This window comes from Hyperoodon ampullatus (assembly GCF_949752795.1).
Source record: "Hyperoodon ampullatus genome assembly, chromosome: 3".
NCBI lineage: Eukaryota > Metazoa > Chordata > Mammalia > Artiodactyla > Ziphiidae > Hyperoodon > Hyperoodon ampullatus.
The window spans coordinates 20,531,374-20,558,857 of record NC_136916.1 but is presented as its reverse complement, the minus strand read 5'-3'; the positions used below and the strand labels follow the sequence as shown (position 1 = coordinate 20,558,857).

Genomic DNA, 27,484 nt, shown 5'->3' with positions numbered 1-27,484 from the left:
GGGCCACAACCTGTGTGAGCTTCAGTCTCCTTACCTGTACAAGAGATACACGGTGATAAGAACAAGCGCTTAGCTAACATTTACTAAACGTCTACAACGTGTCAGGTACTGCTCTAAGCTGAGCATAATGTTCTAGGCATATATTCTCAAGCAATGATCATATGTAAACTCGAACAACCCTACGGTGTAGTCACTATTATTATCACCAAATTACAGATGAGGAAAACAAAGGCATTCAGAAATTTCCAAAGGTCTCACAGCCAAGTGCCAGAGCCCAGACTGTCGAGAATCCAGAAGCCATATTCTAAATTAAGACACAGCTGCCTAAAAATTGTAAAAATCTCCTGTGCAACCTGTAGAATTCTTGCAAACATTCCATTTAATCAGGCTCATAAAAGCATTCCAGAACTTTTAAGTGCCATATAAACATAAGACACAATTATGAATAAAGTCTTTAAGACAAGATTGATAAAATTGATTGTGTAGGTACCTAAGTCAAAATTAAAAAGAAAAGTTAAAGGGATTAAAGGGAACCTTAAAGTGTATCCAGCTCAACCTCCCCCAAATGATGACCTTCCCTCTATAACATTCTTAATAAGTGGTTACTAAATGCAGTGACCTTCAATGCTTCCGGAGATGAAATCTCACAAGCTCACAAGTCATCCCCTTCCATCTTAAAATGTTCTAATTATTATTAGAAATGTCTTCCTTTTAGTTCTAAACAAAATTGGGCTTTTGCACATGACAACCCATAAATACAAATCACTGATATATTCACACTGCACACATGACATTTTTTTTTTTTTTTTTTTTTTTTTTTTTTTTTTTTTTTTTCCGGTACGCGGGCCTCTCACTGTTGTGGCCTCTCCCGATGCGGAGCACAGGCTACGGACGCGCAGTCTCAGCGGCCATGGCTCACGGGCCCAGCCGCTCCGCGGCATGTGGGATCTTCCCGGACCGGGGCACGAACCCGTGTCCCCTGCATCGGCAGGCGGACTCTCAACCACTGCGCCACCAGGGAAGCCCCACATGACATTTTATTAAAGTCCCCTTTGAAATGTGACACCTAAATCCAACATGACAGCCCAGAAAAAGTCTGAGGTGAGGAGGACAACAGCTCTATTACCGCCCTTGATCTGCAACCAAACCAGGCTGGCAAGTCAACGTAATGGGCTGCAATGTAGCATATATGTAACATCTCTCAACCTTCTCTTAGGAGCTGTCTCAATTGCAATGTAGCGGTTGACATTTTATCTTTTTTTAGTCAAGCTTTTTTTCATTTTGGTCCACTATTCTAGCCTGTAAGATCTTTGTAAATCTCCATTTCATAATCTTATAAGCTCTGTCAACTCTGTACCCTCCTCCTTCCACCATAAATCCAATGATTATAACTGAATTTTTATTCTAGCCACCGAAAAGCTGTTGAATAAGCTAAGGCCCTAGGACACACTGGCAAAGACCTTCACTCTGATATAAATAAATTACTTTAAACATGATCCATCAATCATTATAAAATCCTTACATGACCAATTACTTCTAGTCTATGGTGGCATCATAGAAGACTTTATCACATACCTTTCTAACACCCAAATAAAACCTATCTCTAACATTTCCTTAGGTGGTCTATTCAGTGACAACAACAAAGAAGGAGGTTGCATTAATTTATTCTTATTATACCCAGAAAAGCTCCTAAAGATCGCTTCCTTTTAAATGCATTCATAAGCCATTATTTAATAAAATCAAGCTAGAATTCTGATTCAAACTATCATGAAACTCAATCATTTCTAATTACCAGAGTCTCCCCTTGCTCCTCTCTGAGTCCATTCTTCAGGTACTTTCTCCATGTTTTACTACCCTTACAAGACTGTTCACAATTACTACAAAACCATCCAAGACTATATTACTCGACTTATCCTAAAGACCTGACTTAAAGGGTGTTACCACCTTCTAACCTACATTGGGCTTCAATTACGTCTCATTTCTGTCCATTCCCTTATCTGTTTGAAGATAATTTTGCTCTGACAAAACAGAAAAGCAGTTGGATGCAAAAGAGTCTGGGACTCAGATGCTCTCTCTCTCTCTCTCACGTTTACACAACATGACCTGCCCTGAACAGCAGGCCTATCTGGTCATTAGTGACCTTCAGGTACCAAATTATGCTTCTTAGGACGTTTTTGACATGCTCCACACTATTCACAGATGTCAATTCATTTGCGCTTGATCCTTCCTGACATTGGTTTTCTAAGTACCTACTACTCTTTTCATTCATTATTGGTTACAAATCTTTTCTTCTACCTTTCATTCAAGCCCTTGAACTCAAAGAGCACCTTTAAGCAGCTACTTCATTTTGTGTAAATTCCTTTATCTTTTCTTTCTCATTAGAATCAGTAGCCACTGTAGATTTTTCTTTTATTGATTCAGGTCTCCTTTTAGACTCTGTGAAGATAAGCAAGCCCACCTTCACACTAATATTTTTCTAAATCACTTTCCTAAAGATAATCATATATCATAACTGGTTACTGAACTTTCTTCCTTACAACTTGACAGATTCTAAGAAGTTACCATCACTTCTCCATTACCAACAAACACCCCCTCATTACTTTGAATTAGCCCTGAAAAGCAGTTCCCTTCATTGTTCTTATAACATCCTAAAATATATACTTACCAGTAAGAATACAAGATGGATTTATTTATATTTGAATAAGCACTGTTGTCAAGCTTAAATTCTTGGTGAAAGAAGATGGTTACAAATGATAGCAAAGTCTCATAGTCTAAATGATTCAATGGGGAAAAGACAGTCTTTTCAATAAATGGTGCTGGAATAACTAGGTATCTATATGGGGAGAAATTAATAAACTTTGGCCCTTACCTCGAACAGTACACAAAAATTAACTTGAAATAAATCACAGATCTATATGTACGGCAAAAACTATGGGATTTCTAGAAGAAAACACAGGAGAAAATCTTTGTGACACTGGGTTAGACAAACATTTCTTTTAACTAAAATAAGCACAAACTATAAAAGAAATATTTATAAAATAGATCTCATTAAAATTCAAATAGAGCATCAAAGCTAAAAACTCAACTTCAAGAAATACAGTTAAGAAAACGAAATGCAAGCCACAGATAGCGAAAATATTTGTAAAATATCTGCCAAAGAGCTTGTGCCCAGAACATAAAAAGGATTCTTACAATTAAATAAGAAGATAAACAGCACGTTTTTTAAATGGGCAAAAGATTTAAGAGACACTTAAAATACCAAGCACATATCTTAACAAAGAAGATATTCGAAGGGCCAATAAGCATATAAAAAGATGCTCAACATCACTAGTTATCAGAGAAATGCAAATTAAAGTCACACTGAGATCCACAACAGCTAAAGCTAAACAGATGAACAATACCAAGTTCTCAGAGGGTGTGGAGCACCGAGAGCCCTCACACAGGGCTCGTGAGAAGACAGAATGGTACAGCTCCATTAGAAAAGAGTGGAAGTAGCTTATCCCATATGACCCAGTCATCCAATTCCTAGTTATTTACCCAAAAGGTTATTTACCCAAAACAAAAGCGTAGTCATAAAAACTTTTATGTGAATGTTCATACAAGTGTTATTCGTAATAGCCAATGATGAGAAACAACCCAAATGTCCATAAGTTGGTGAATGGATAAACAAATTGTGGTTAATCTCTACTTTGGAATACTACTAAACTGTCGGCAAAGAATGTCCTGATTTATCAGTAAATGAAGGATGTTGCGGCCATCAAGCCATCGGCCACTGCAGCAGCCCCCAACTGTGCACCCTGAGGGAATTCAGGATGGAGAAAAACAGGACACTGGCCCTAGCTAGTTAAGGTGCATATCAAAGGAATGACTTCGATAAGCCCAGACTGGCTAAATTCATTAACTCGAGGTGCTTGTTTTTTCTTTAATTAGCAGAAATCTTTTGATGTTCAACTACCTGGTTTGCTTCAAAACTCCTACATATCCTGGCTCCTCACTTACCTCTTCGGAAGAGTGCCTCAGAGTGACCTGAGAGCCTGTCTTCCGGGCTGAAGTCCTCAGTATGTCCACTGAATAAAACATAGTTCTCCACTTTTAGGCTGTGCAATTTTTTTCAGTCGACAAAATGATACAAAGGAACACATTACTAATACATGCAATAACATGAACAAAAGGAAGTCAAACCAAAACACTTCATAGTGTACAACTCCTTTACATGAAATTCTAGAAAACACAAAACTATAGTGACAGAAAGCAGATTAGTGGCTGCTTGAGGCTGGTGGCCAAGGCAGAGAAACACAAGAAAATAAGAATTTTTAGGATTCTTTTTTTTTTTTTTTTTTTTTTTTTGCGGTACGCGGGCCTCTCACCGCTGCGGCCTCTTCCGTTGCGGAGCACAGGCCCCGGACGCACAGGCCCAGCGGCCATGGCCCACAGGCCCAGCCGCTCCGCGGCACGCGGGATCCTCCAAGACCGGGGCACGAACCCGTGTCTCCGCATCGGCAGGCGGACTCTCAACCACTGCGCCACCAGGGAAGCCCAGAATTTTTAGGATTCTTGATGGAACTTTTCTATATCAGGATATGGTTGGCTATGTGACTATATATAATTATGAAAATTCATCAAGCTATGCTGCAAATGGATTCATTACACTGTATGGAAACAATACCTCAATAAATCTGAAAAAAAGATTTCATCATCTCACATTTTTAACCATCACTAATCACTTTAAATTTTATCTTTATTACACTGTAACTTCTTTCTGTCTTTTGGAGAACCTCTAAATTCATGCCCCAATTTGTTACTTCTAGGCTGTTATAAAATTCAAGTAACTAAATTTATGTGAACAGTACGAAAAATAATCACCAACAAGCTCTGGGTGAGGGCCTGAGCCCTCTCTAAACAGCATACACGAGTTTAATACACTGACTTCATGGCATCTACTTGGGAAGTTATTAGCTTCCTTCAAGGCTTTAACTGACAGCCCATAAAGTAACCTCTAAATAAAGTAAAGGATCATTATAATAAGAACAATGATAGCAGTTGACACTAATCATGCCCCCTGGGCCAGGTATCACACAGATCAGCCGCAGCTATTTATCCCACTCTCCACCATTTGCAAGCAATACTCCAACCCACGCAGGCCTTCTTTCAGTTCCTAGTAACCCCGCCACCACCCCACCTCTGTTTTTTGCGTCAGGACCATCGAACTCCAGCCGGAGCTCTCCTCTCTATGCTGACTGGCTGACTCCTGCCACTCTTCCCCTGTCAACCTAAGAGCTACCAGTTCAGGGAGCGCTCCCTTCAGTGGTTCTCTTATGGTGCCTTGATATCTTCCTTGACAGAAAGTACCACAACTGTAAATTATTTGTTTGTTTGCTTTCTGTCTTCTCCACTGGACCCAGAGGTCAGTCCATGTCATTTTATTTTCCACTGTAAACCAGTGGTGATACAGTACCTGACACCAAACTGATGCTCACTAAACTTACTGAATGACTAACAGAATGAACGAGAACTTCCTAATTTAATCCTAATCAAAACCCTAGTGACATAGGAACCACTGCAGACTTAGTGAGGGTGACACTGGCCATTACACAGCCATGAGGTGGTGGTGCCACAAATCACACCCAGGCCTCTCAGTCTCCAAATCTTGGGCATCTAACTGTGTGTTAACATCTGTACGTAGTTCTATAATGGATTGTTTAGGTCTATTCATCTAGTCTTAAGCTATTGGTCAGCTCCTATCACAAACTCAAGGACTGTTCAGATTACTTCCCTGGAATTTTGTTTGATCAAATATTCTTTGAAATAAGTGGGCCAGCTCAATTGTTTTTTTTTGTTTGTTTGTTTTATGGAGATTTTTTCTTTATTGAGAAACTTAAGACTTGGGTACATCAAATAAAACCAGTTTCTGGGGGGGAAAAAACAAAACTCACAATAGAAAAAAAAAAAAGTTAACACTGTTTGGGCCATATCAGAACCCAGAGAATATATTCTTTTAATTGAAAAATTCTAGGTGCTTCATAATTGACCTTTTGATACAAAATGACCTATTAAATTTGCAATTAGTGGTTCTTGGTGTTGAGGTCCACAGGACAAGCTAGGACGTCTTCAAACCTTGAGCTGAATTCCATGAGGGTTTATTTGGCTTTTGAATCGGTTTGTCCTTGTCTAAGAGGTAGCAGCAGCAACAGCGCCCACCTTCTGGGCAGCTTCTTTCTTGGCATGATGAGCCTGTAGGACCGCCACAGCTTCATCCACCTTGGAGCGGAGAGACTCGGGGGACTCCAGCATGTGCAGCAGCTCCGAGGTGTCAATCTCCAGCAGCATCCCCGTAATCTTCCCAGCCAGGTTTGAGTGCATCGTCTGGATGAGCGGGAACAAACGTTCACCCAGCATCTGTTTCTGTTCCTGCGGGGGTGCTGCGGCCAGCATGGAGGCGGTCAGCGGCTCCTGCCCCTGCACGTGGACCGCAGGCTGGGGTGCCTGCAGGAGCTGGATGGCGGGGTGAGGGCTGCGGACACTGGAGGCGTACTTGTAAGGTGCAACAGCCCGAGGAGCAGCGGCAGCAACAGCGGCACGAGGCGCTAGGCCCTGCACAGCTGTGGGAACACCTCCAGACTGGCAGCTGTCAGTCAGCCCTTGCTGGGCGGCACCAGCCCCACCAAAGTCCATAGCCAAGCGGTCCGGGCACTCAGACCCGACTCTCTGAGCGGTAGTAGGGAGGCCACGAGAGGCCGGAGCATTACCAGTTGGAGCCAGATGGCAAAGAGCTGGACGAGGCCCAGACTGGCGTATAGCACTTGGCATTCCTTGGAAGCCTTGAGGTCTCCCACCTTGCTGCCAGCATGGATTAGGCCTCATCTGTGCTAACTGGTTAGGTGTGTAATATGGAGGTCTTCCCTGAGCCTGTGGAACTGCTGGCACAAAGCAGCCCCCAGCTGCAGGCTGGAACTGATTTAAGATGGCATTGGCGGGGAGCGCTCTCATCCCGGCCACCCGCTGCATATATTGGTTGGTCAGGTGAGCCTTTCTCTCTTCTTTTCTCTGGGCCAGGGCGACATACAGTGGCTTGGAGCCCACGATGCGTCCGTTCATCTCCGTGACTGCTTTGGTTGCCTCTTCAGGGGATGAAAAGCAGACAAAGCCAAACCCTTTGCTTCTCCCATCCTCCAGCATCACCTTAGCACTGGTGATTGACCCAAAAGGAGAAAACTCTTTCCTTAACTTCTCATCATCAATGGTGTCATCCAAGTTCTTAATGTAGAGGTTCACCCCCTGATACCGACTAATTCTCTCCTGTTTCAGCTGTTCAAATTTTCGCTTTAACCCGGCCTGCCGTTCCACTTTCTTCTGTGCACGGCCGACGAAAATGACTTTCCCACTGATTTCTTTTCCATTCATCTCCTCCACGGCCTTATTGGCATCCTTGTGTTTTTCGTAACTCACAAAGCCAAAGCCTTTGGATTTCCCACTGGGATCTCTCATCACCTTGACACTTAGAGTCTTACCAAACTGGCTGAATAGCTCTTTCAGACTCTCATCATCCACCTCTTCCCCGAAGTTTTTGATATAAACATTGGTAAATTCCTTAGCTTTGGCTCCAAGCTCAGCTTCCTGCTCTTTTCGAGACTTGAATCTGCCCACAAACACTTTGCGGTCATTGAGGAGCATGCCATTCATCTTCTCGATGGCCTTGTCGGCAGCCTCCTGGGTCTCGAAGTGGACAAAGGCATAACCCTTAAAGCCGTTCTCATCACACACCACCTTGCAGGACAGAATGTTTCCAAAAGCAGAAAAAGTATCATAAAGTGCCTTGTTATCTATAGATTTGTCCAGGTTTTTGATGAAGACATTTCCCACGCCAGATTTTCTCAAAGAGGGATCCCTCTGAGACCACATGATTCGGATTGGCTTTCCCTTAATCACATCAAAGTTCATGGTATCCAAGGCCCGCTCAGCGTCAGCCGGCTGCTGGAAGTTGACGTAGGCATAACCCAGGGAGCGGCGGGTGATCATGTCGCGGCAGACCCGGATGGACAGCACAGGCCCCGCAGGACTGAACTTTTCGTACAGCATGGCCTCGGTGACATCCGAGTGCAGGTCACCCACGTACAGGGAGGCCATGGGGTAGCTGCTGGCCGCAGCGTTCATCTCCCCAGCCCCCAGTACTCCGAGCCCGGCCAGGAGGACTTCTTAGGGGGGGCCACACAGGACAAAAGGGGCTCCGCTCCGAGCCGCGGCCCACAGGTGGCAGTGAAGCTCAGAGAAGCTGGAGTCGGCTCCGAGGGCCGGAGAAGAGTGCGGGGACGACTCGGACGAGACTGCCCAACCACAGACAAAAGGCTCTCAAAAACAATATGGCCCTCCCTGGGAGTTTGTTAATTTTCAGCTGTCCTGGTCTGGAAGCTCCCAATTTCAAAAAATGAAAACAGGGACTGCCCTCCAAATTACAAAAATTCTTCCCGAGGCAACCCAGTGGTGCCCACGGCGGCCTCCGGAACGTGCGTTTCTCTATAAATATAGGCCTCAGGCTTCCGGCGGTTTAAGATTACAGCAACCCGGGGAAGAGGGAAACCAGATATTTGTCGGTGCCGACTCGGCAAGCCCCGCGCGGCCGGAGCGCTCAACCGCCTCCCACGCCGGGCCGGTGAAGGGCAGCGCGGACACGTAGAACGCGGAGGCCGGCGCGCGTGGGGCGAGGGCGGCGGGCGCGGGGCTGCCACGCGGCACGGCCCTGCCACGCGGCACGGCCGAGCGGCGGGCTGAGGCGCGTGGACGCGGGCGCACGAGCGGCTCACCACCGGACCGACGAACGCCCAGGTGCGGCGGCGGCGACGGCGGGCAGGCCGGAAGCGTGCAAAAGTGACTTCCCCGCGGGTTCTCCGAGGAGGATTCGCTCTTTTTTTTTTTCTTTCTTTCTTTCTTTTTTTAAGATTTTAAAGCGTTTTCCGGTTTTTTTTTTTTTTAATCTTTTTCTTTTTTTCCCCTTCAGGCTGCTAGGCCCGAAAGCTGCGGAGAGACGGGCCAGCTCAATTGTTGAGCAGAAATATTTACGAGACCTGATGGTACTTCCTGGAACAGGCTTTAATTGGGTACAACTAAATTTATAGTACATTCCCAACAACAGGTGCATATTTTCACTGAAGTAAACGATACAGTATTTATACATTCACCCTATTAACCGCAGAGCTTGCTGTCTCACGGCTCTTACACACGACCAGCTCTCACCCTACCGTACTTCCTGCCAAGACTAAACAACAAAATGCCAGCCATCGTAAGCAAAAGGCTTGAATATGCCTAGAGGCGTGGCATATACACACCAATTAAGACAAAACAAAGGTTATATTCAGCAATGTGAGACTTACTACAATAATTCTATTCATCAGGAAAAAAAAAAAAAAAGCCAGAAAAAGAACAGCAGAATAAAAGGGTTCTGAATGACAGTGAACTTGAACAAGCGAGTCAGGATAGTGAGTCATTCTTAAGTGTATACCTCAGAACTGTGAACAGATACTACCGTAAGTCCTAAGATGCTAATTATAATCTCTGTCAAAATAAGGAAATAATGTTGCTTTATGTTGAATTCCTGTTTTCAATGGGGTTAGAGTTTTGCCACCTACATTAGAACTGTACATGGTTTTAAGACTAGTTCCTGAAATACCACCTATGGAGAGGGGCAGGCAGGGAGTATACAGTGGAATATATGAGGATACAATAGCAACCACAGGTTTGGTAAAGTTTGGTAATATCCTTTAGGGTGGGAATACGATACAGAAATTCTTTTATGTTGGTGTAATACAATTCACATTATGCAGAGAATTCATTCACACCAAGAGGAAGCATGCCGATTAAACATACTCTTAACTTTAAGTAATGAAACATTTTTTTCTTTCAAGAAACGCTTCCTAATTTACCTATTTCCACCAATAGCATCACCATGCCAGACCCTACGTTCAAAAGCTTAGAGTCATTTTTCACATATCTTTTTCTTTCACCCCTCTACATGTAATTTCTCACTAATTTCTGAATATTGTTTTTCAATCATTCCTTGCTTTTTTCATTTCCCCCGCTACCACATTAGTCTACAACCATATTTTGTTCGTGGAATTATATTTGTTGAATGGAAAGAATACGCTGTTACAAGACAATGTCCAGTAATTCCCAGGTATGGTCTATTGGGATCATTTGGTAGGTATGTCATAAGTAACTTGCCAAGCATAACAACACCTGAATTCAAATCTCTCCCTGTAGTAACAATTCCTCTGACTAACTCGGATTTCCATGTTTCCTTGTGCAGGAAATAAAGTGATGGCATTTGGGCAACTATGCCAGATATAACCGATAACCTGTCCACAAGACTACTCACTCAGGTGAATGTCTCATTATATATGTTACAATTATATAAAAGACTGAAAAACAACAACAAATTGATCATATTCAATATTTTTGAGCAAACTAATCTGGCTCTCAGTTTCATAGGTATAACCAACTGAAGACCTAGATTTTTTTATAATCCTTGCATAAAAGAAGGCAGCCTTGGGGGATCATAATTAGAGAATCCTAAAAGAATTCTAGTGCAACTCCATATCCTCAGAAGAACTTTTAACAGACTACTAAAGCTAAAGCATATAGCTCATTATCAATTATGGATATCATTAATTTGCTGAATAGTTTGTTGTCCTTCTACACTAAACTTCCTGCATGCTGTCTTCATGCTCACTCAGCTCAGTTATTCATTCACAACTTCATTCAACATATTAGAGAGAAACTTGAAACCATCTGCTTGGTCAAAACTAGACAACTTCTTAGTAGTAGGAAAGATTAAGGAATAGTCACCAAAAAAGATATATGGAGCCCAATAGTACAAAGCCAGCAAGTATGATACCCAATGTGATACAACAGCAGTTAAAATGTGTTACCATTTTTAATACCTCTTTATGATATAACCATAGCAACTATGGATGGATGGTAAATCTACACATTTCTCTAAATATATTATACTTAGCAAAGGAAATTAAAGTGCTGTGAATAACACTCCACTTCAAATAAAACTTATGATTTTAAAAGCAAATTTTAAATTGACTTTCTGCCAATGTTAAATTGAAGTCACGGGGCTGAAAGTCTGACTACAGTGAATTTAAAAGAAAAGTGGAAGAGGAGAAATTGAAGACTGAGTACAGACAACTCCTTGGAGGAGATTTACTGCAAAAGGGAAGAAAGAAATGGAACAGCTGCCGACAAGAGGAGCGGAGTCAAATTAAGTATTGTTTCATCTGATGAGAGAAGTAACAGCACATGGTATAGCGATGGGAATGATGCATTAGAGGAAGAAAACTGAGGACAAGAGAAGGAACAGAGAGCTGAGTGAGCAACGTTTATGAGCGTATGAGGAGAGAGAGCTTAGTGCACAGGAGGGGGCTAGCTTTACGTGGGAGCAGACGGCTCACGTGTGGCGGGAACCGGCAGAGTCCATGCGTTCAGCTGATGTGATGGAGGAACTGCCAGGGAGTCTGTTCGTCCGTGGAAGCGACATGCTTCAAGTTTCTCAGTTAAAAAAGGAGATGATAATCAGCTGAGAATTGATATGGTAAGCAGATGCTGAAGGTTTGAGACAGGCAGGGGAACTGAGAGTCACCGATACGAATGAAGTAGGAATAATATGGTATGACTGCCAGGCAGCATTAAAAGCCCACCTAAAGTCCATGATCAGGAATTTAAAGTACAACTATTCAGAGGTGGTGTATTCTCCAGCCGCATCCAGCTGCACAGGTAAAAGCAAAGTGGGTGTAAAGCTGGCTAGAGCCTATTGGGAAGAGGTCAGATCAGCCACCAAAACCACTCTGAAGCCCTGGACTCTTCTTCCCCTCTTCCCCTGCCACCCCCTCACTGCCCCCCCCCATCCCTGCCTAAATTCCTCTTCTACAGGGATAAGCGCTAGAGCCCCTGTACAGAGGAACACCATCATCTCAGGGGCTCCTTTACCAACAGGGTTCCCTTAGGTCTCTCTCCTTGTCTTCACTCCCTCTGACATCAAGTTCTCCCACGAGTGATCACATCCTTTCCCAAAATGATGAATCCTCTGTCTATGTCCCTCTACCCTGTACTACCTAGATGCTAAACTCCTATCCTGATTGCTTTCCGGATGTCTACACTGGGTATCTACAGGATAAATCCCAATGTATCTAAAACAACCCTTGACAGTCTGGTCCTCACCTGTGGTTGTGGAATTCCAAACACATCTCCTCAAACCACTGCCCATCCACGGACTCCATAATCAAGGCACACTGTATTTCTTCCCCAAACACATCCAGCTCTTTAACAACTCCACACCTCTAAGATTATCACATCTAATTCACCTCATTAACTTTATATAAACTGTAGCCACTTAATCCTAAACAAGTTGAAAGTTACAGCATACTGAAGTTATATATAAATACCTAAAGGACTCAAAAAGATCTACCCCCCTCAGCTACAAATATAGAGCAAATACAGTGAATTTCTTCTGGAATTCTTTTTTAAACAATGTCTAAATTCAAACAATGTCTAAATTCAAATTCTTTTTTAACAATGTCTAAATTCAAACAATATTTTGCTTAATATTGGGACATGTTTTGTAACTGTCTAGATGATATAGTCAGGTCAACTACTAACATTATTTTTTTTAACCTACTTCTGAAAAAAATCATGAAAAAGCAATACAAAAAAACATGAAGTCAAGCTTCATTACATACTTAGAATCATGACAGTACAGTTTTCAAAATATCTGAAATAAGAGGCTGCCAAATCCCCTAAGCTAAAGGTCCAAGTATGACAGTGTAACGAAGGATAAAGTCCCCCGAAGAAATAGATTTATGTGTGTGTGTACCTACAGGTACTGTATAGGCAGTATATATAGTACAATATACAAACTAGTTTTTCAGGGACTTTCTGAAGATTATAAATAAATCTGTAAATGCTTTAGGATTCTTTTTTAATTAATTAATTTTTTTTGGCCGTGTTGGGTCTTCGTTGCTGCACATGGGCTTTCTCTACTTGCGGTGAGCAGGGGCTACTCTTTGTTGCAGTGCACAGGCTTCTCATTGCGGTGGCTTCTCTTGTTGCGAAGCACAGGTTCTAGGCACACGGGCTTCAGTAGTTGCAGCGCGTGGGCTCAGTAGTTGTAGTTCACGGGCTCTAGAGTGCAGGCTCAGTAGTTGTGGCGCACGTGCTTAGTTGCTCCGCGGCATGTGGGATCTTCCCAGACCAGGGCTCGAACCCGTGTCCCCTGCATTAGCAGGCGGATTCTTTTTTTTTTTTTTTTTTTGCAGTATGTGGGCCTCTCACTGTTGTGGCCTCTCCCGTTGCGGAGCACAGGCTCCGGACGCGCAGGCTCAACGGCCATGGCTCACGGGCCCAACCGCTCTACGGCATGTGGGATCCTCCCAGACCGGGGCACGAACCCATGTCCCCTGCATCGGCAGGCGGACTCTCAACCACTGCGCCACCAGGGAAGCCCAGCAGGCGGATTCTTAACTACTGCACCATCAGGGAAGCCCCAGGATGTTTAAATTAAAGGCAACATTTACTGACCCAAATAATAACTTCTTATCTTAAAAACACACGATCATGGAAATTACTATTTCAAAAATATCATAAAAATAAGGATATGGCTGATTTAGTCCTTTTTTGAGTACAATAAAACAGCAACTTTAAGATCATTTTCCACACCACTCAGGAATCCAACATCCAAAGTGAACACAACACAGTGTATTCCAAGCACCACAGTCAGATTTTCTATAGCTTAGAGAGTTAGGATCACGCTGGAGAAATACAAAGTCTCATTTTGACCTCAAGTATTAGAGTTTAATGTTTACGGAGCTACAAACATGCATATCACCTAAGTAACATTACACTACAATAATACACGGAAATACCATGCATTAAGCCCAAATCTACTTCGCTTTCTTAAACAATACAAAGTACAACCTAAATCTTAATCAAACATCTTATAATCACAGATATTGCAAACTGATTATGAAGAGAGATGACTGCTTCCAACTGGGTGGGGAGAGGAGCCCCTTCTCACTCCCGATCATGAACACCAGCTCCACCACCGACCAGCAATTTGATCTTAACCTCTTTCAGCCTCGTTTCCAATAAGGGAAGACTGAGACACCACCATGCCATGTAAGGTTGTTTGAAGGATTTAACGTTGAGTCTACTGATATAAAGCAAGCAGTATTTGCACACGGCAAAAAGACTGAATGAAAGACCTATAAAATATTAACAGAGATCCTTCCTGAGTAAGGAAATAACAGAGGATTTAAAAAAAATTTTCCCCTTGTGTGTTCTGTGTTGTTCAAGTTTTCCACACTAAGGATAATAATTCTATAAAAATAAAAGGAGGGGCTTCCCTGGTGGCGCAGTGGCTGAGAGTCCGCCTGCCGATGCAGGGGACGCGGGTTCGTGCCCCAGTCCGGGAAGATCCCACATGCCGCGGAGCGGCTGGGCCCGTGAGCCATGGACGCTGGGCCGGCGCGTCCGGAGCCTGTGCTCCGCAACGGGAGAGGCCACAACAGTGAGAGGCCCGTGTACCGCAAAAATAAATAAATAAATAAAAGGAAAAAATAAAATGTTTTGTTATAAAAAAGTATAATACATTATGCAAATCTCAAATTTCACATTATCCTCCATAATAAGTCACTATTTGAAGACTGTGGGCCAGATACATTACACAAATTTTCTCCACTTAATCTATGAATGTGTCAACTAGGCATTTATATAAAATATGTACTAATATTAAGCAAAATAAGCTTTTAAATGTAAGAAAACTGAGGATCAGGAAGGTCACTTAGCTAAGTACATGACAGAGCCAGGATTCAAACCCCAGCCTGATGTGTATGCACTACATACTATGTTACATGGGGTTAATTATTAACTTGTCAGCAAAGATAAGAATCATCTTACCATTAAGGAACAGAAAGAAAATCCAAACGCTCAGGGACTTTTTTCCTATATAACCCTGTCCTAAAACACCCTATCTCCTTTCCTTACTGCTGTAATAAGTTTCTCTAAAAGAGCGACACCGATGGGTTATCTGCTTTTTAAACATCCCTAGGTTTAGCAAACTTCCTGTATCAAGCCATCTCAAACAACTAAAACACAGCTGAAAACAAAGGTAAACAAAGAAGAAAAAAAGAGCTCTAAACAGTAAAAAAAAATGTTCAAATAGCAGTAAGCTAAAGTTCATGTACTTTACCCACAAAGTCTCTCAAAACCTTCATTCAGAACTAATTTATCCTGTTTTTATTCAGAACTATTTTTAGACACAATTAAACCAGGTTGCTGGTTGCTTCATTCCCAAGTCAAAGAAGATTACAGCAGAAATTAGAAATAGGAAGAACTGTTAGAGGCAGATACACTGTACACAAAAAGTACAGCCTGCCTAAGAAGTCAAAGTTTAAAAATTTATAAGGAAGTGTTAAAAATCATTTAATCTAAATCTATTTTGAGTATATTTAAGCAGCCCTGACTATCTCATTAGGCCTTGAGTGACTAAGAAAAAATATTTAGTATACTATATGCATAAAATGGCAAAACAAGATGTTATGCAGTTTCATCCAGAATGGTTAAAATATAGAAGTATGTGCTTCAAGCATCCAAAAAAAATCACATTATACAATACTTCATTTCCTAATTGAACAGTTACTACAGGCTTGTAAACTATTCAAGCAATACAGATGTATATAAAGAAAAGTGAAATCTCCTCCTATATTCTCCCTTCCCAAACCCACTTCCCACTGTTAATGTTTTCAGTGTTTTTCAATAAAGTCTTTCTCTTCTGCATAGGCCAAAACAGATATAATCATACCACACACATACACACATGCACAAGAACACATACAAAAACACATACATATGTATTGGAGGGCGGGCAGTAGAACCATATTATGCATAATGTGCTGCAGTTTTATATTTCATGGCTGATTTCCAGGTCTATTTACATAAATCAAGCTTATTATTTTTACTGGCTGCCTGTACTGTACTCCACTGTATGGATATACCATGATGTATGAGCCTTTCTCCCACTGACAGATAATTTCTAGTGGTTTGATATTATGTAGACAACGCTACAGCAAAGATCTTTCTGCACATATGCAGGGACAGCATTTCTACAGAATAGAGTCACAGATTTGTACTGATGGGCCAGATGAAACACAACCTTTAATTTTGAAAAAGAATATCACAATTGCCCATCAAAAAAAGTATACCAATTTGTTCTCTTACAATGTGTTAGTACCTCTTACATAACACAGGGCATTATTCATATTTTTTAATTTCAGGGTCTTAGGCACACATGACATTTCATATCTGCACTCTCCGACAAACTTTGCTAGTTGCCTATGCAATATTTCCACATCTTCCTTACTAAGAGAACCCCATATCTTTTCAGCAAGAATGTTTCAAGTAAAAAACTACTTGCTTCCCAGGCCCCTTTGCAGCTGCTGGTAGCACGTGACATAATTCTAGCTGACGGTTTAAGGAAAAGTTTTTGCTTCCCTTCTGCAGGTGACACTCATTCTGGATTTCCCCCTTTCCTTTTTCTTCTGGCCTGGCTCTTGCACCCAAGTATGGAGAAGCAGCAGTTATCTTGCCAAAATGAGGACAAAGATTGTGTGTGACTGAGGAGAAAAATGAAAAGATATGGGTTGCTCAAGGCATTTCTTGCCCACTGTACCTGCCATACTAGCCACCCTGGACTGTTCCCAGCCATTCTGCCTGCTTTTAAATTACTTGCATCTAAACATAATTCTGACAATAGTTGTCTGATTATCAGTGACATTCAAAATCCTTTCATATGTTAATAGCCATTTCTACTTCTTCTTCTGTAACTTGTCTGTTATATCTACTAAATGTCCATTTGGTTGTCTCTTGATCTGTAGACACAGAATTTTATAGAACACAACCATATGGGAAGTAATTTCTCAGTGTCTCAGTTTTATTAGGCATTAGTAAATAAGTTTTGGAGAAATAAAAGTATTGGTCTTTTGGTAGTTTCCTGAAAAACTAGACATCTACTTATCATTCAATCCACCAATCATATTCTGGATATTTATCTCAGAGAAATGAAAACTTATGTCCACACAAAAAAAAACTGTATATGAATGCCCATAGCAGCTTTACTTGTGTTGGTCAAAATCTTGAAAAAATCCAAATATCCTTCAATGGGTAAATGGTTAAACAAACTCTGGTACATCCATACTATGGGATACTACTCAGCAATAAAAAGAAACAAATGATTGACATATGAAACAGTTTGCATAGACACTGGCAGGGGGTGGGGAGCCAATCCCCCAAAGTAACATATTATTACATTTATATAATATTCTCAAAATGACCAAATTATAGAGACAAGAAACAAATTGGTGGTTGCAAGGGGTTAGAGAAGGGCAGGGGAGTAGGTTGACTATAAAGGGGTAGCTTTGTAAGTGACAGAACAATTCTGTATCTTAATGGTGATGGTGGTTACAAGGATCCTACGTATGTGGTAAACTGCATAAACTATACACCACACACACACACACACAAGTGCATATAAAACTGGTGAAATCGGAAGAAAGTCTGTGGGTTGCATCAATGTCAGTATTTTGGTTTTGATATTCGACTATCATTCTGTAACATTTTACCATTGGAGGAAACTGGGTGAAAGGTACACGGGACCTCTCAGTACTATGTTTTGCAACTTGCTGGGAATCTGTAGTTATTTCAATTTTAGTATATGTGCTGCTGAAGCAAGCACTGTAATTGTTTCAAAACTTTAAAAGTATTTGGTCCTATTTTTGAAAACCCCATAATCAATAAACCCTTTCTCACTTTTCAATGTTCTCCCAGCAGAGTCTGGGTAACCTTTCAATTCCACTCCAAGCCCCTCATTTTCAGTCAAGGTTTCACATGACAGTCAGAATGCATGAGAAAGTCACCGCTTCTCCCACCCAATTCTGTACACAGACAACTCCTAGACGCTGAGAATTCAGCCCATGGGACTCCAGGACTATCCAGTACAACCATTCCAAAAGTCTGTCCTTGATACTTTTTATTGTTCACTTTAAAAAAAGATAAGGGCTTTCTCACAATTATTTAAAATGTAAAGAAATATTTAAATGTTCTAAAGTAATTTATTAGATTAGCCTAAATCACATTTTCAAAGTACAGCTTCTATATTGTATCAGATGTTTTCTGGGTAACTGCAGTGATGAAAACAGCAGATGTTCAGGTAATAGTCATTAAAAGCTCTCCATAACTAAGCAACATAATGACCTTTATTAATCACTGCATCTGGTGTCTGCCAAATGGGAGAGAAACAATACTTAAGCAGCCAATTTTTAAAGGGTAACAAGTTATCTGAATGAAGACATTGCAGCACTTCTAAATTACATTTAAATTATATCAAGACAGTGGTACAAACAGTTAATTCCAAGTAGCATTCTAAGCATAATAAGTCACTGTAAACCTAATTGTTCTCTAGAGAATGTTTATAGTATCTACTGGGGGCTTCCCTGGTGGCGCAGTGGTTGGGAATCCGCCTGCCAACACAGGGGACATGGGTTCAAGCCCTGGTCCGGGAAGATCTCACAAGCCGTGGAGCAACTAAGCCCATGTGCCACAACTGCTGAAGCCCGCACGCCTGGAGCCCATGCTCTGCAACATGAGAAGCCACCACAGTGAGAAGCCTGCGCACTGCAACAGAGAGTGGTCCCAGCTCGCCACAACTAAAGAAAGCCTACGCGCAGCAATGAGGACCCAACATAGCCAAAAATAAATAAATACATAAATTTATTTTTAAAAAAATCTACTGGGCAGTCTGTTTCAGTAATAAAATAATATAAAGTGAGAATTGAGTCCTCTCAATAATTAGGTAACTGATTAAGTATACCAATTACCTATTACCCATAAGTGTATTCATCACTTTGATGGTAAGCTACAGAGAAACAAATACCAGACAAGCTCACAAACCACTGCATTCTTCAGAATTCACTTTTCTCCAAAATGATAAATGAACTGTGGTCCTTGTCCTCAAGAAGCTCACACTGTAATGAAGCCACAGCACTTTGAAAAGTAACCAGAAGTACCATGTTATAGGGTAACAAGTAGTGATATATGCAGAGGGAGACTCTAAATCATTCCCAAGTAGAACCTGGTGCCTCTGTCCTACAGTTCCCAACTATCGCCCAGGCCACCTCCAAAAAACCCAAGACCACAACACAGAATAATGAATCGAAGTCTCTAAGATGTCTGAGTATTTCCAGTTACAATGCAAGACCATTTATGTATGAATTTTATTCACATTACTGGTTTTATAATATCCACTCTTTTCTCCTTCAACATAATACAAGGCAACTTGCACAACATAAATGCAATATATGCAATACAGTACATGCAATCCAAAATGCAGCTATCCATAGATAATTATGGATTTGCCACTGATGTTGTTATATATTAAGCAACTAGTAATAACAAATGGGAATTCTGTATGACCTTTAGACCACAAGCACACACCATTCTATGGTAAGAGGTTTAGAGTTTTTACACTTTTTTCCTCATATGGAGAAAATAACCTGTTTAAAGTGAAAAAATACCTAATTGTACCAAATGTCATTATATAGAAACATAAAAACTAAGTTTTGCTTTTTATAATACATGGTACTTTTTTTCCTCTTGAATGACTTTTTTTCCCTTTGTTACATTCATGTGATAAGCATTTGTGTATAATCAGGAAAAACACAGAAAGAAGCAACAAACAGCAGACCAAAGAATATGGGAGATAACCTAAAGAAATGAGTAAACCAAGATAAAATCAGCATCCTTTTAGAAAGCGTCATCCAGAAAATCACCAAATTCATCACCAAATGGTGCTTTACACGGCACCACCATGCTACAGGGTAGTGACTACCATGGTGAGAACCACTGTCCAGACCCCTCCCCACTGAGACAAGTACAGCCCAGTAGCAGAGTCTTAAGAGATGGAGCACATTTCTGATGCTGACATCACAGATGGTAGAATGGGTTTTGAATCCCTTCACTTCAGAGATGACTTGAATGACTGTGTTTTGATATTAAAAGAAATACTGATTGCATTTCAAAAACAGAAGATTCTTTTACTCAACCTGAACATATCCTGAGCATTTACTAAATGCACGGATAATACTGCTACACGTTCTGGGAGAGCTTATATACCATTTGAAGAGATGAAACCACCACCATTAAATATTTTTAACAACAAAGGCAGTGATTAACTGAAAAATGGAACAAAGGGCTAGAATTGGATGGCAGTGAAAATGAGTTGGGAAGGGCAGGCTGGAATTCCCAAAATGCCTGACAAAGGAAACTGTGCTTCACCCTGAAAGCAGTGGGCACTCCCAATGAATTTTTAAGCCAGAGTGCATGACAGAGACATTACTCTAAATTGCGGCTAAATATAAAAACTCAAATACAAAAAATTATCCAGGCAGGTTGGTATATATAAATTTTTTCTCAAAAGGGCAATAAAACACACATAAAAGACAAAAAGATAATTACTACACATTAATACGTTATGAAGCGTAATAAATCTGAACACGATGAACATTTGTTTATTTAACAAACACATACTACGTGCCTGGTGCTGTTCTAAGCACTTTACAAATGTTGACTCACTTAATCCACATTAACAACCACAGGAGAACTTTTGTCCAAGTCTACATATGAGGAGACTGAGGCACAGGAAAATGAACTAACTTGCCCAAGGTCACATGACTATTCAGGAAACGAACCCAAGCAGTCTGGCTCTACAATCTATCCAGCGCTGTCTAACAGAACTTTCTGTGATGTGGCCGTTGAGCACTTAGGATGCGACTAGCATGACTGAGGTACTGAATGTCTTATTTTACTTAATTTTAATTATTTAAGTTTAAAGAACCACATATTAATGGCTAGTGTAGCACACTGGACGGCACTGCATTACTGACAAGCAAGAGAGGAATGCTAGTCAGGGAGTCCACTGCACTCAATTTTTAAAGTTTAAACAATTAAAAGAAAACCTTTCCAATAATTTAGTTTCAAGCAACAAGGGATTGCAAAATTCACTCTTGACTTTTGAAATTCTTCACCAAAGTTAAGACAAAGATACACTGGGTCTATGAGCTAAATAAAATGGACCCATTTTTCTTTAAAATAGTATTTAAAACAAGGTTATTAAGATCTGTACATACAAGTATATTTCCCTGAAACAAAGTTTTGATAAAACTTTTCTCAATTAACCTTGCCCACAAGACACATACAACTTTGACGTTCAATATTACATAGCTAAATTTAAAGAATAAATTCACTGATTAAAGTTTTCCAAGTACAAATGAACCAACACTACAATAAATCTTAATAAACATCAGTATATTGAATCTGACCATTGTCCACAGAACCCTGTACACTGTCTCAGACATAAACACCTATAAACAAGCTATCAGCCATCTAAGTGATCAGCAGTGCAGCATCAACAAAAATAACAATAATAAAGATAACAAAACCAAGAAAAATATTAACGGCAGCTTACATTTAGCCCTTACTAGGTGCCAGCCACTGTGCAGGGTCCTTCCTATGCCTTATCTCAATCCTCACAACACTCCTGTGAAGTACATACTATTATTATCCCTACTTTTCAGATAAAGAATCTGTTGCACAGGGAGGTTAAATAACTTGCCAAAGGTCACACAGCTAGTAAGTAAGTGAGTAGCAAATCCAGGGCTGAGACCCAATCAGCCTGACTGGGTATCCATGTTCTCAATCAGGCTCCCCGTGCTGCAGTTACTCACAGAGCAGTAAATTGTGGGAAATCTCTAAAAGCTCTTCATAATTAAGCCAATTACACAACCCAATTTACTCTGTGTATGTGCTTGTTCAGAAAGAGTAGATGTAGGCAGGCAGGCATTATGAATTTGATATTTTAATCTAAGAGGCTACCACGGAAAAACAAAAATGGCTTTAAGAAAACCAGTAGAATATGAATGTCAGGGCTATATGAGGTCTTAGGGAACAACTCATCATATAATAGATGGAAAACCCTGTGACACAAAGACACTCACTGACCTGCCCAAAGTCGCACGGTGGTATGACCAGATGACAGGTTTTCTGGCTCCCAAATCATCAATGTCCTGCCCACCATATTATTGTAATGGGCACATGTCTGTTTTAACTTGGGATATAGGCTACTCCTCATTAAGACTGCCCAACCCCAGCACCGAACAAAGTACACTGTAATGGTGTTTGAGGTGCATTTAAAAGACACTTTTTTTTTTTAAACCACATTGGATACCATACTACTCAGGATTGCTTTGACCGCGAGTAATAAACCAAGAAGTCTAGCAGTAAGTCAAACAACTAAATGCAGTACACTAGATGCTATGACTTCAGTTTCTCAAGCTTAAACAGTCAACATGAAGCAAAATATGGGTACAGTTTAAACATAAGCTGAAAGCCATTTTCTATCATACCATTACAAAGTATCTTAAAGGGGAATCACACATTTCTCTGTCCATTGTTAGGTTATTAGCTATAATATTTCACTTATCTAACGATCAGTTTATGACAATCTCAACTACCTAAAACACAGCTAAAAAACAGAATGGAAACAAAAATGTTCAGTAAGCCAAAACATTGTTTCAATTAACATTTACTGGTCAATTTAATATAATCATAAGGTACAGTAGAATTTTAAACGTGTAGTAATAGAGGCAAAAGCAAAATACTAAGAGAATACAAAGAAAGGAATGATTAATTCTGACTTAAAAGGGCAAGAGGAGAAAAAGATCAGGGAATGCTTTTTGGTGGGGGTGGCATTTGAGCCTTGGAGGCTGATCTGTAAGGACTATAGTCACTGGAGAAGGAAGGGAAGGACTTGCCGTCCGGATGGAGCAGCACATCTGGGAAACAGCAAGCATTCTGGTGTCGCTGGCATAGAGGGTGCATGGGGAGATCTAGTTAGTGATCATCACAGCTAGAAATATAGGTGAAGTCCCAATTCCAGGTTTTATGGCAAATTATTTCACAAAATGATCACAGACAGCAATGGAAGGATGGAATAGAGAGTTAAATGACCACATACCACTGACCAGTCTTCTCACCTTCTCCCATTATCACCTTAAGAATATTTCCAAACTTCTTCACATGTTTGGCACCTGAGCTCTCCTCCACTATTTATTTTGCTTGAGATGCTTATACACTCTCTTTTTTTCCCCCTAGCTTTTATGCATCCTTTGATACTTAGCTCAAATGAGGGCATCTGTCACTTCACCAAAGAGTTTAATCCCTTCATTCTCCTAATTACCAAATCAGGGCCAGTTCCCCCTTTGGGTTCCCACAACACCTCTCATACTACTGTAATCATTGACTTTTGTCTCTTACCACCCCCATATGAGTTCCTTGAGGATACATCTCTGTACCCTTTCATCTAAGATGCAATAAGTGTTCAATGCATGTTTATCAAATAAAATAAATGAGGAGGCTATTTTAATAATCTAGAAGAGAGGTGCTAAGGCATGAAAGTGGGAATGAAAAGGTTAGGACAGATGCCAAAGCTCATATGTTTTACTAACAGGACAGACTTTCAGGGCTTCATTCTAAATCTACTCTTATTTAAAAAATAATTTTGATAAACATGGTCATCAGGTTTTGTAACCTACAAAAAATTGTTTCAATAAAGAACCTGAATCATTAAGAAATGAATAATTTATATTTAGCATACTTCTATTTAGCCAGATAGAGAAACATGTCATATTTTCAAAACATTTTTGTCCAAATAAACACGAGGCCTTTAAAGGAGAAAACCAGGCTTCTTACTAATACAAAGTTACGATGATGACATTTGTGCCTTATGTACATCTGAATAGACGGTAGGGTTTTACCTCTGGTCTACTCAGTGAGGTGATTCCTTCCCAATCTAGTCAAACTTGGCCCTGGAGACGCAGGCTAACCAGGTCATTCAAGACGAAAAATGTTACAGTTTATTTTTCCATTTAGCACAGAATCACTTATCCCATTCCTTTCCCTAGTCCACAAGACTAAGTTGCTTTAACTCTGCACATGATGACCTCATGGCAAAACAAACAACTCACTATACTGCCCTGACTATACAAATACCTCTTAGACTAGACTGTATTAACAACTGTATATTCTTCCATTCATTCCTTCACTCAGTAAATAGCTGGGATCTACTATGTCCCAGGTATGGGCAGAGATCATATCTTATTTTGTATCCCCAGTGATTAGCAAAGTGTCTTCCAAATAGTGGACACCTGATAAAGGTGAACAAATGAGAGAATGATGAATGAACAAACGAATGAATACATATACATGCATATTTGACCCTCCATCCCATAACTTTTCCAAAGACCAGTTATCCTTTGCCTAGTCTTCCAAGGCTGTACTACAAAATACCTCTTCCTATCCACTTCAACTACTCACAAACATCAATCACTTCCAGCAGTTACCACAACATCAGCAGAATAGAGTGTGGATCCACAAGAATTATCCTTCAAATAGTGTTACTAGTTCTCTCCCTTTCTTATAGTGCTAACTGTTGCAAAATTCTAAGTTCTTTAAAGAGCATTAGCATGAACTCTTAGCACTGTATTTTACTAAGTTCTGGAAGGTTGGGATACTTGATTAATGTTTCTACTAAGTGACAAAGCAATGATTTGGCAAATATTTGGAAATTTTTAGAGAAAAGATTCATGAATATTCCATAATTTCTCTCTTTCCCCAAAATAATTCTTAGCCATACCCTTGGATCTTACTTAAAATATATTAAGTTTGTTTACTATCTCATACCAAGGAAAACTGATGAAAACTTCTCAAACCATTTATCATAATTATTTCATCCTCAATTTTGATACTTCCCCTCACAAATCAATTTTTCCATACTGTTTACTAATACTAATGTGAATACAATACTTTGAAATGTTGCTCTCTCTGCAGCCATCCAAATTCATACTATATTTTAAATAATTGAGTTAAAAACTCTCTTCCTATGGGTCATTGTTTTATACTTGTCTGTAGGACTTTACCTTTCTCAAGCAGTTTATCAATGTTAAAAATTGGTAAAATATAACATTACTTTGCAAAAAGACAAAACTAATAGTAAATATGTTTGCTAAATGATTAGAAACACCATGAGAATGGGTTTGAAAAAAACAAGCTTCTAAGAAAAATGTCTATGTATAAGCTGCCTCTGTTTTCCCTGGTCATGGAAAATTCTGTCTGAAATATAGGGGAAAAAAGTCTAAGAGCAAAAGCCATTCTACTACGTTAGTTAGTACCTTTTAGTACTATTTTTCCTATATTCATATGGCATTTCCTGTCGATATGATTACATTATTTATGTGTGTGTGTAAGCATTATGAAAGGCAAGAAGAATATTATTATTCTTTCCCCAGGTATATTCCAAGTAACTATGATTATGACTGAAAACATATAAACTAGAAGAAACATTCCAATAAAAAAAAATTCTGACTGTCTGTAAAGGTCAAACTGTATGAATCTGACATTTTCAAACAGATTGGGATTAAATTAACTGATTTATATTCTCTTGAAATAGTAAAAGCAAAAAGCTTTTTAAAAAATGCCTAATTGTTAGAATCCTGCTAGTCAGAGATAGAAACAATCTTTTGTTTCAGAAGAAAGTGAAGTAGAAAACAGGAGGTAAATAATTGTAAAATATCCTAAATAAGACTAACACATTTTCAAAGGTAAATGACAATAGTTTCTTTGCTTTGTGAGATGCTTTTTTGTCCATTTAAATACCATGTTCTTCCATAAAATCAGAACAGACAAGAAGATTTCTAACGTTTCTTACAGCTGTAATATTCCGTATACATGTTACAATATTATTTAATACCATTACCCTAAATCATTTTACATAGGACTTGAGGAATCTCACGAGCTTCACTTTAAACACAGATCATATCAAGTTTTTAAAAAAATCCAAAGTACTCTATATTTTATATCATCTGAGGTATGCTTACGCTAATCATACAAAGACAGAATGCTATATCTTTCATATGAAAAGGCTGGTATATAAATTTATCCACTGACTGATTTTAAACCCTAGATTAAATTAGTGAAATTGCCAGTATTATAAACTTAGCTGCTGGCCTACATTTCTTAAATTAATTCCTGTTATTTTGGAGATTTACTATTTCAAATGCTTAAAAAGAAAATATACAAGTATTTCTTCAAAGATGTATCTGCATTAGTTCGTTTTAAGATCTGTAAGTCAGGCATGCAATTAAAAAGATTTTGAACATGTATTCCAGCATATCCCAAACTGTCACAGGCTATAAATATAGGACTATTTTAAATACAAACAGTGCTGATTAAACATATATCATGGACAGAAAAAAGCAATTATTCACTGAAAAAGGCAATAAAATCTACCCTTCTCTCACTAAATTCATATTTATTACTATTATTTATCACTTATTCACATAAATAAGAACCATCTAATTCTTTTGCTCTGCTCTAGGCAGGATCCTAGCTTGTTCTCTTCTGATTTCTGCCATGAACATTTATATTTTAAAGTTAAAAGAGAAGAGGATTAAATAGATTATTCTTCTACCTCCAAAATAAATAATGCGAGAGGATCCTTACAGCATGAAAAGTACTGCCGCAGCAGATATGTCATAACCTCTCCTCACTCTTCGTACCTTGTAATAAAATGAAATGCTTCTAATTTGTGGTTTAAAAACAGTAATAATGAGGCATGTTCACAATTATGTCATTACCTGATCCTCCTCAGATACTGTAATATATCAGAAGAGCAAAAGCACACAGGATAACTCAAACTCCTTTTTTATAGCTGCTCTTTAGGTCGATATTCGTAAAAATCTCTAAGTGCCTTAAAGTGCTCTGATTGTTCATCCTGATGCTGTTCCTACCTTCCTTCACTCTGGCTGCTTTTTGCCTGGATGGTGTCACCAGCTCCTTTACAATCTGCAAGACTTGAATCATTGCTAGTTAACAAGCCAAAGGTTCCAGCTGCTTCCTCCAGGAATCCAACAGGTTTCATCACCGCGAGCTCACTGCATCTCTGCTTTCAGGAAGCTCAGGCACAAGCACAGTTCAACTCCAGAGAAGTACATGCTCTGCTTAGCTCTCCCTGAAGGCTCTGAAGCAGTTAATAAGAAACAACAAAAGGATGGGTTGCATCTTCTTGAAATGATGGATTCAAAGTGATTTTTGCATATGTGAAAACCACCGTCCTCAAAGCCCAAAATGTATGACTTTGCAGAGCATTAACAAGTTATAAACAAAGCAAAACAAAACATGAGTAATCGTCTGTTAAAGCACTAAGCACAGCGAAAACATTTTCTGACAAAAGTCACGACAGGAAAAATAAAGTGCTACGCTATAAATTCTCATATAGTGGATTGCAGATGCTGTGTGCAAGTTTTTAAAAACACACTCAGAAGCAGTCAAC

At 39.8% G+C, this 27,484-nt stretch overlaps 2 protein-coding genes across 3 annotated transcripts in view; both read right to left on the bottom strand.

Moving 5' to 3' along the window:
• The window catches only part of USP6NL (USP6 N-terminal like), a gene marked incomplete at its 5' end in the record, with an annotated part of 114,478 nt that extends 87,359 nt beyond the window's left edge, over positions 1-27,119 (bottom strand). The window contains one exon of the mRNA XM_079699314.1: positions 26,943-27,119. Coding sequence (XP_079555440.1) covers positions 26,943-27,015 — 73 coding nt within the window. The remainder of the gene's footprint in view (positions 1-26,942) is intronic.
• LOC307050958 (polyadenylate-binding protein 4-like) lies at positions 6,019-8,151 on the bottom strand (the record flags this gene model as incomplete). 2 transcript variants are annotated; one of them, XM_079701247.1, is made up of 2 exons in its annotated part: positions 6,019-6,611; positions 6,747-8,151. In XM_079701247.1, 2 exons carry the CDS (start codon positions 8,149-8,151, stop codon positions 6,169-6,171), a joined length of 1,848 nt encoding a protein of 615 aa, XP_079557373.1. In that variant the 3' UTR covers positions 6,019-6,168. The 2 variants fall into 2 exon arrangements, with proteins under 2 accessions (XP_079557373.1, XP_079557372.1); XM_079701246.1 differs by having other exon boundaries at positions 6,019-8,151.
• Positions 27,120-27,484: the final 365 nt, after the last annotated feature.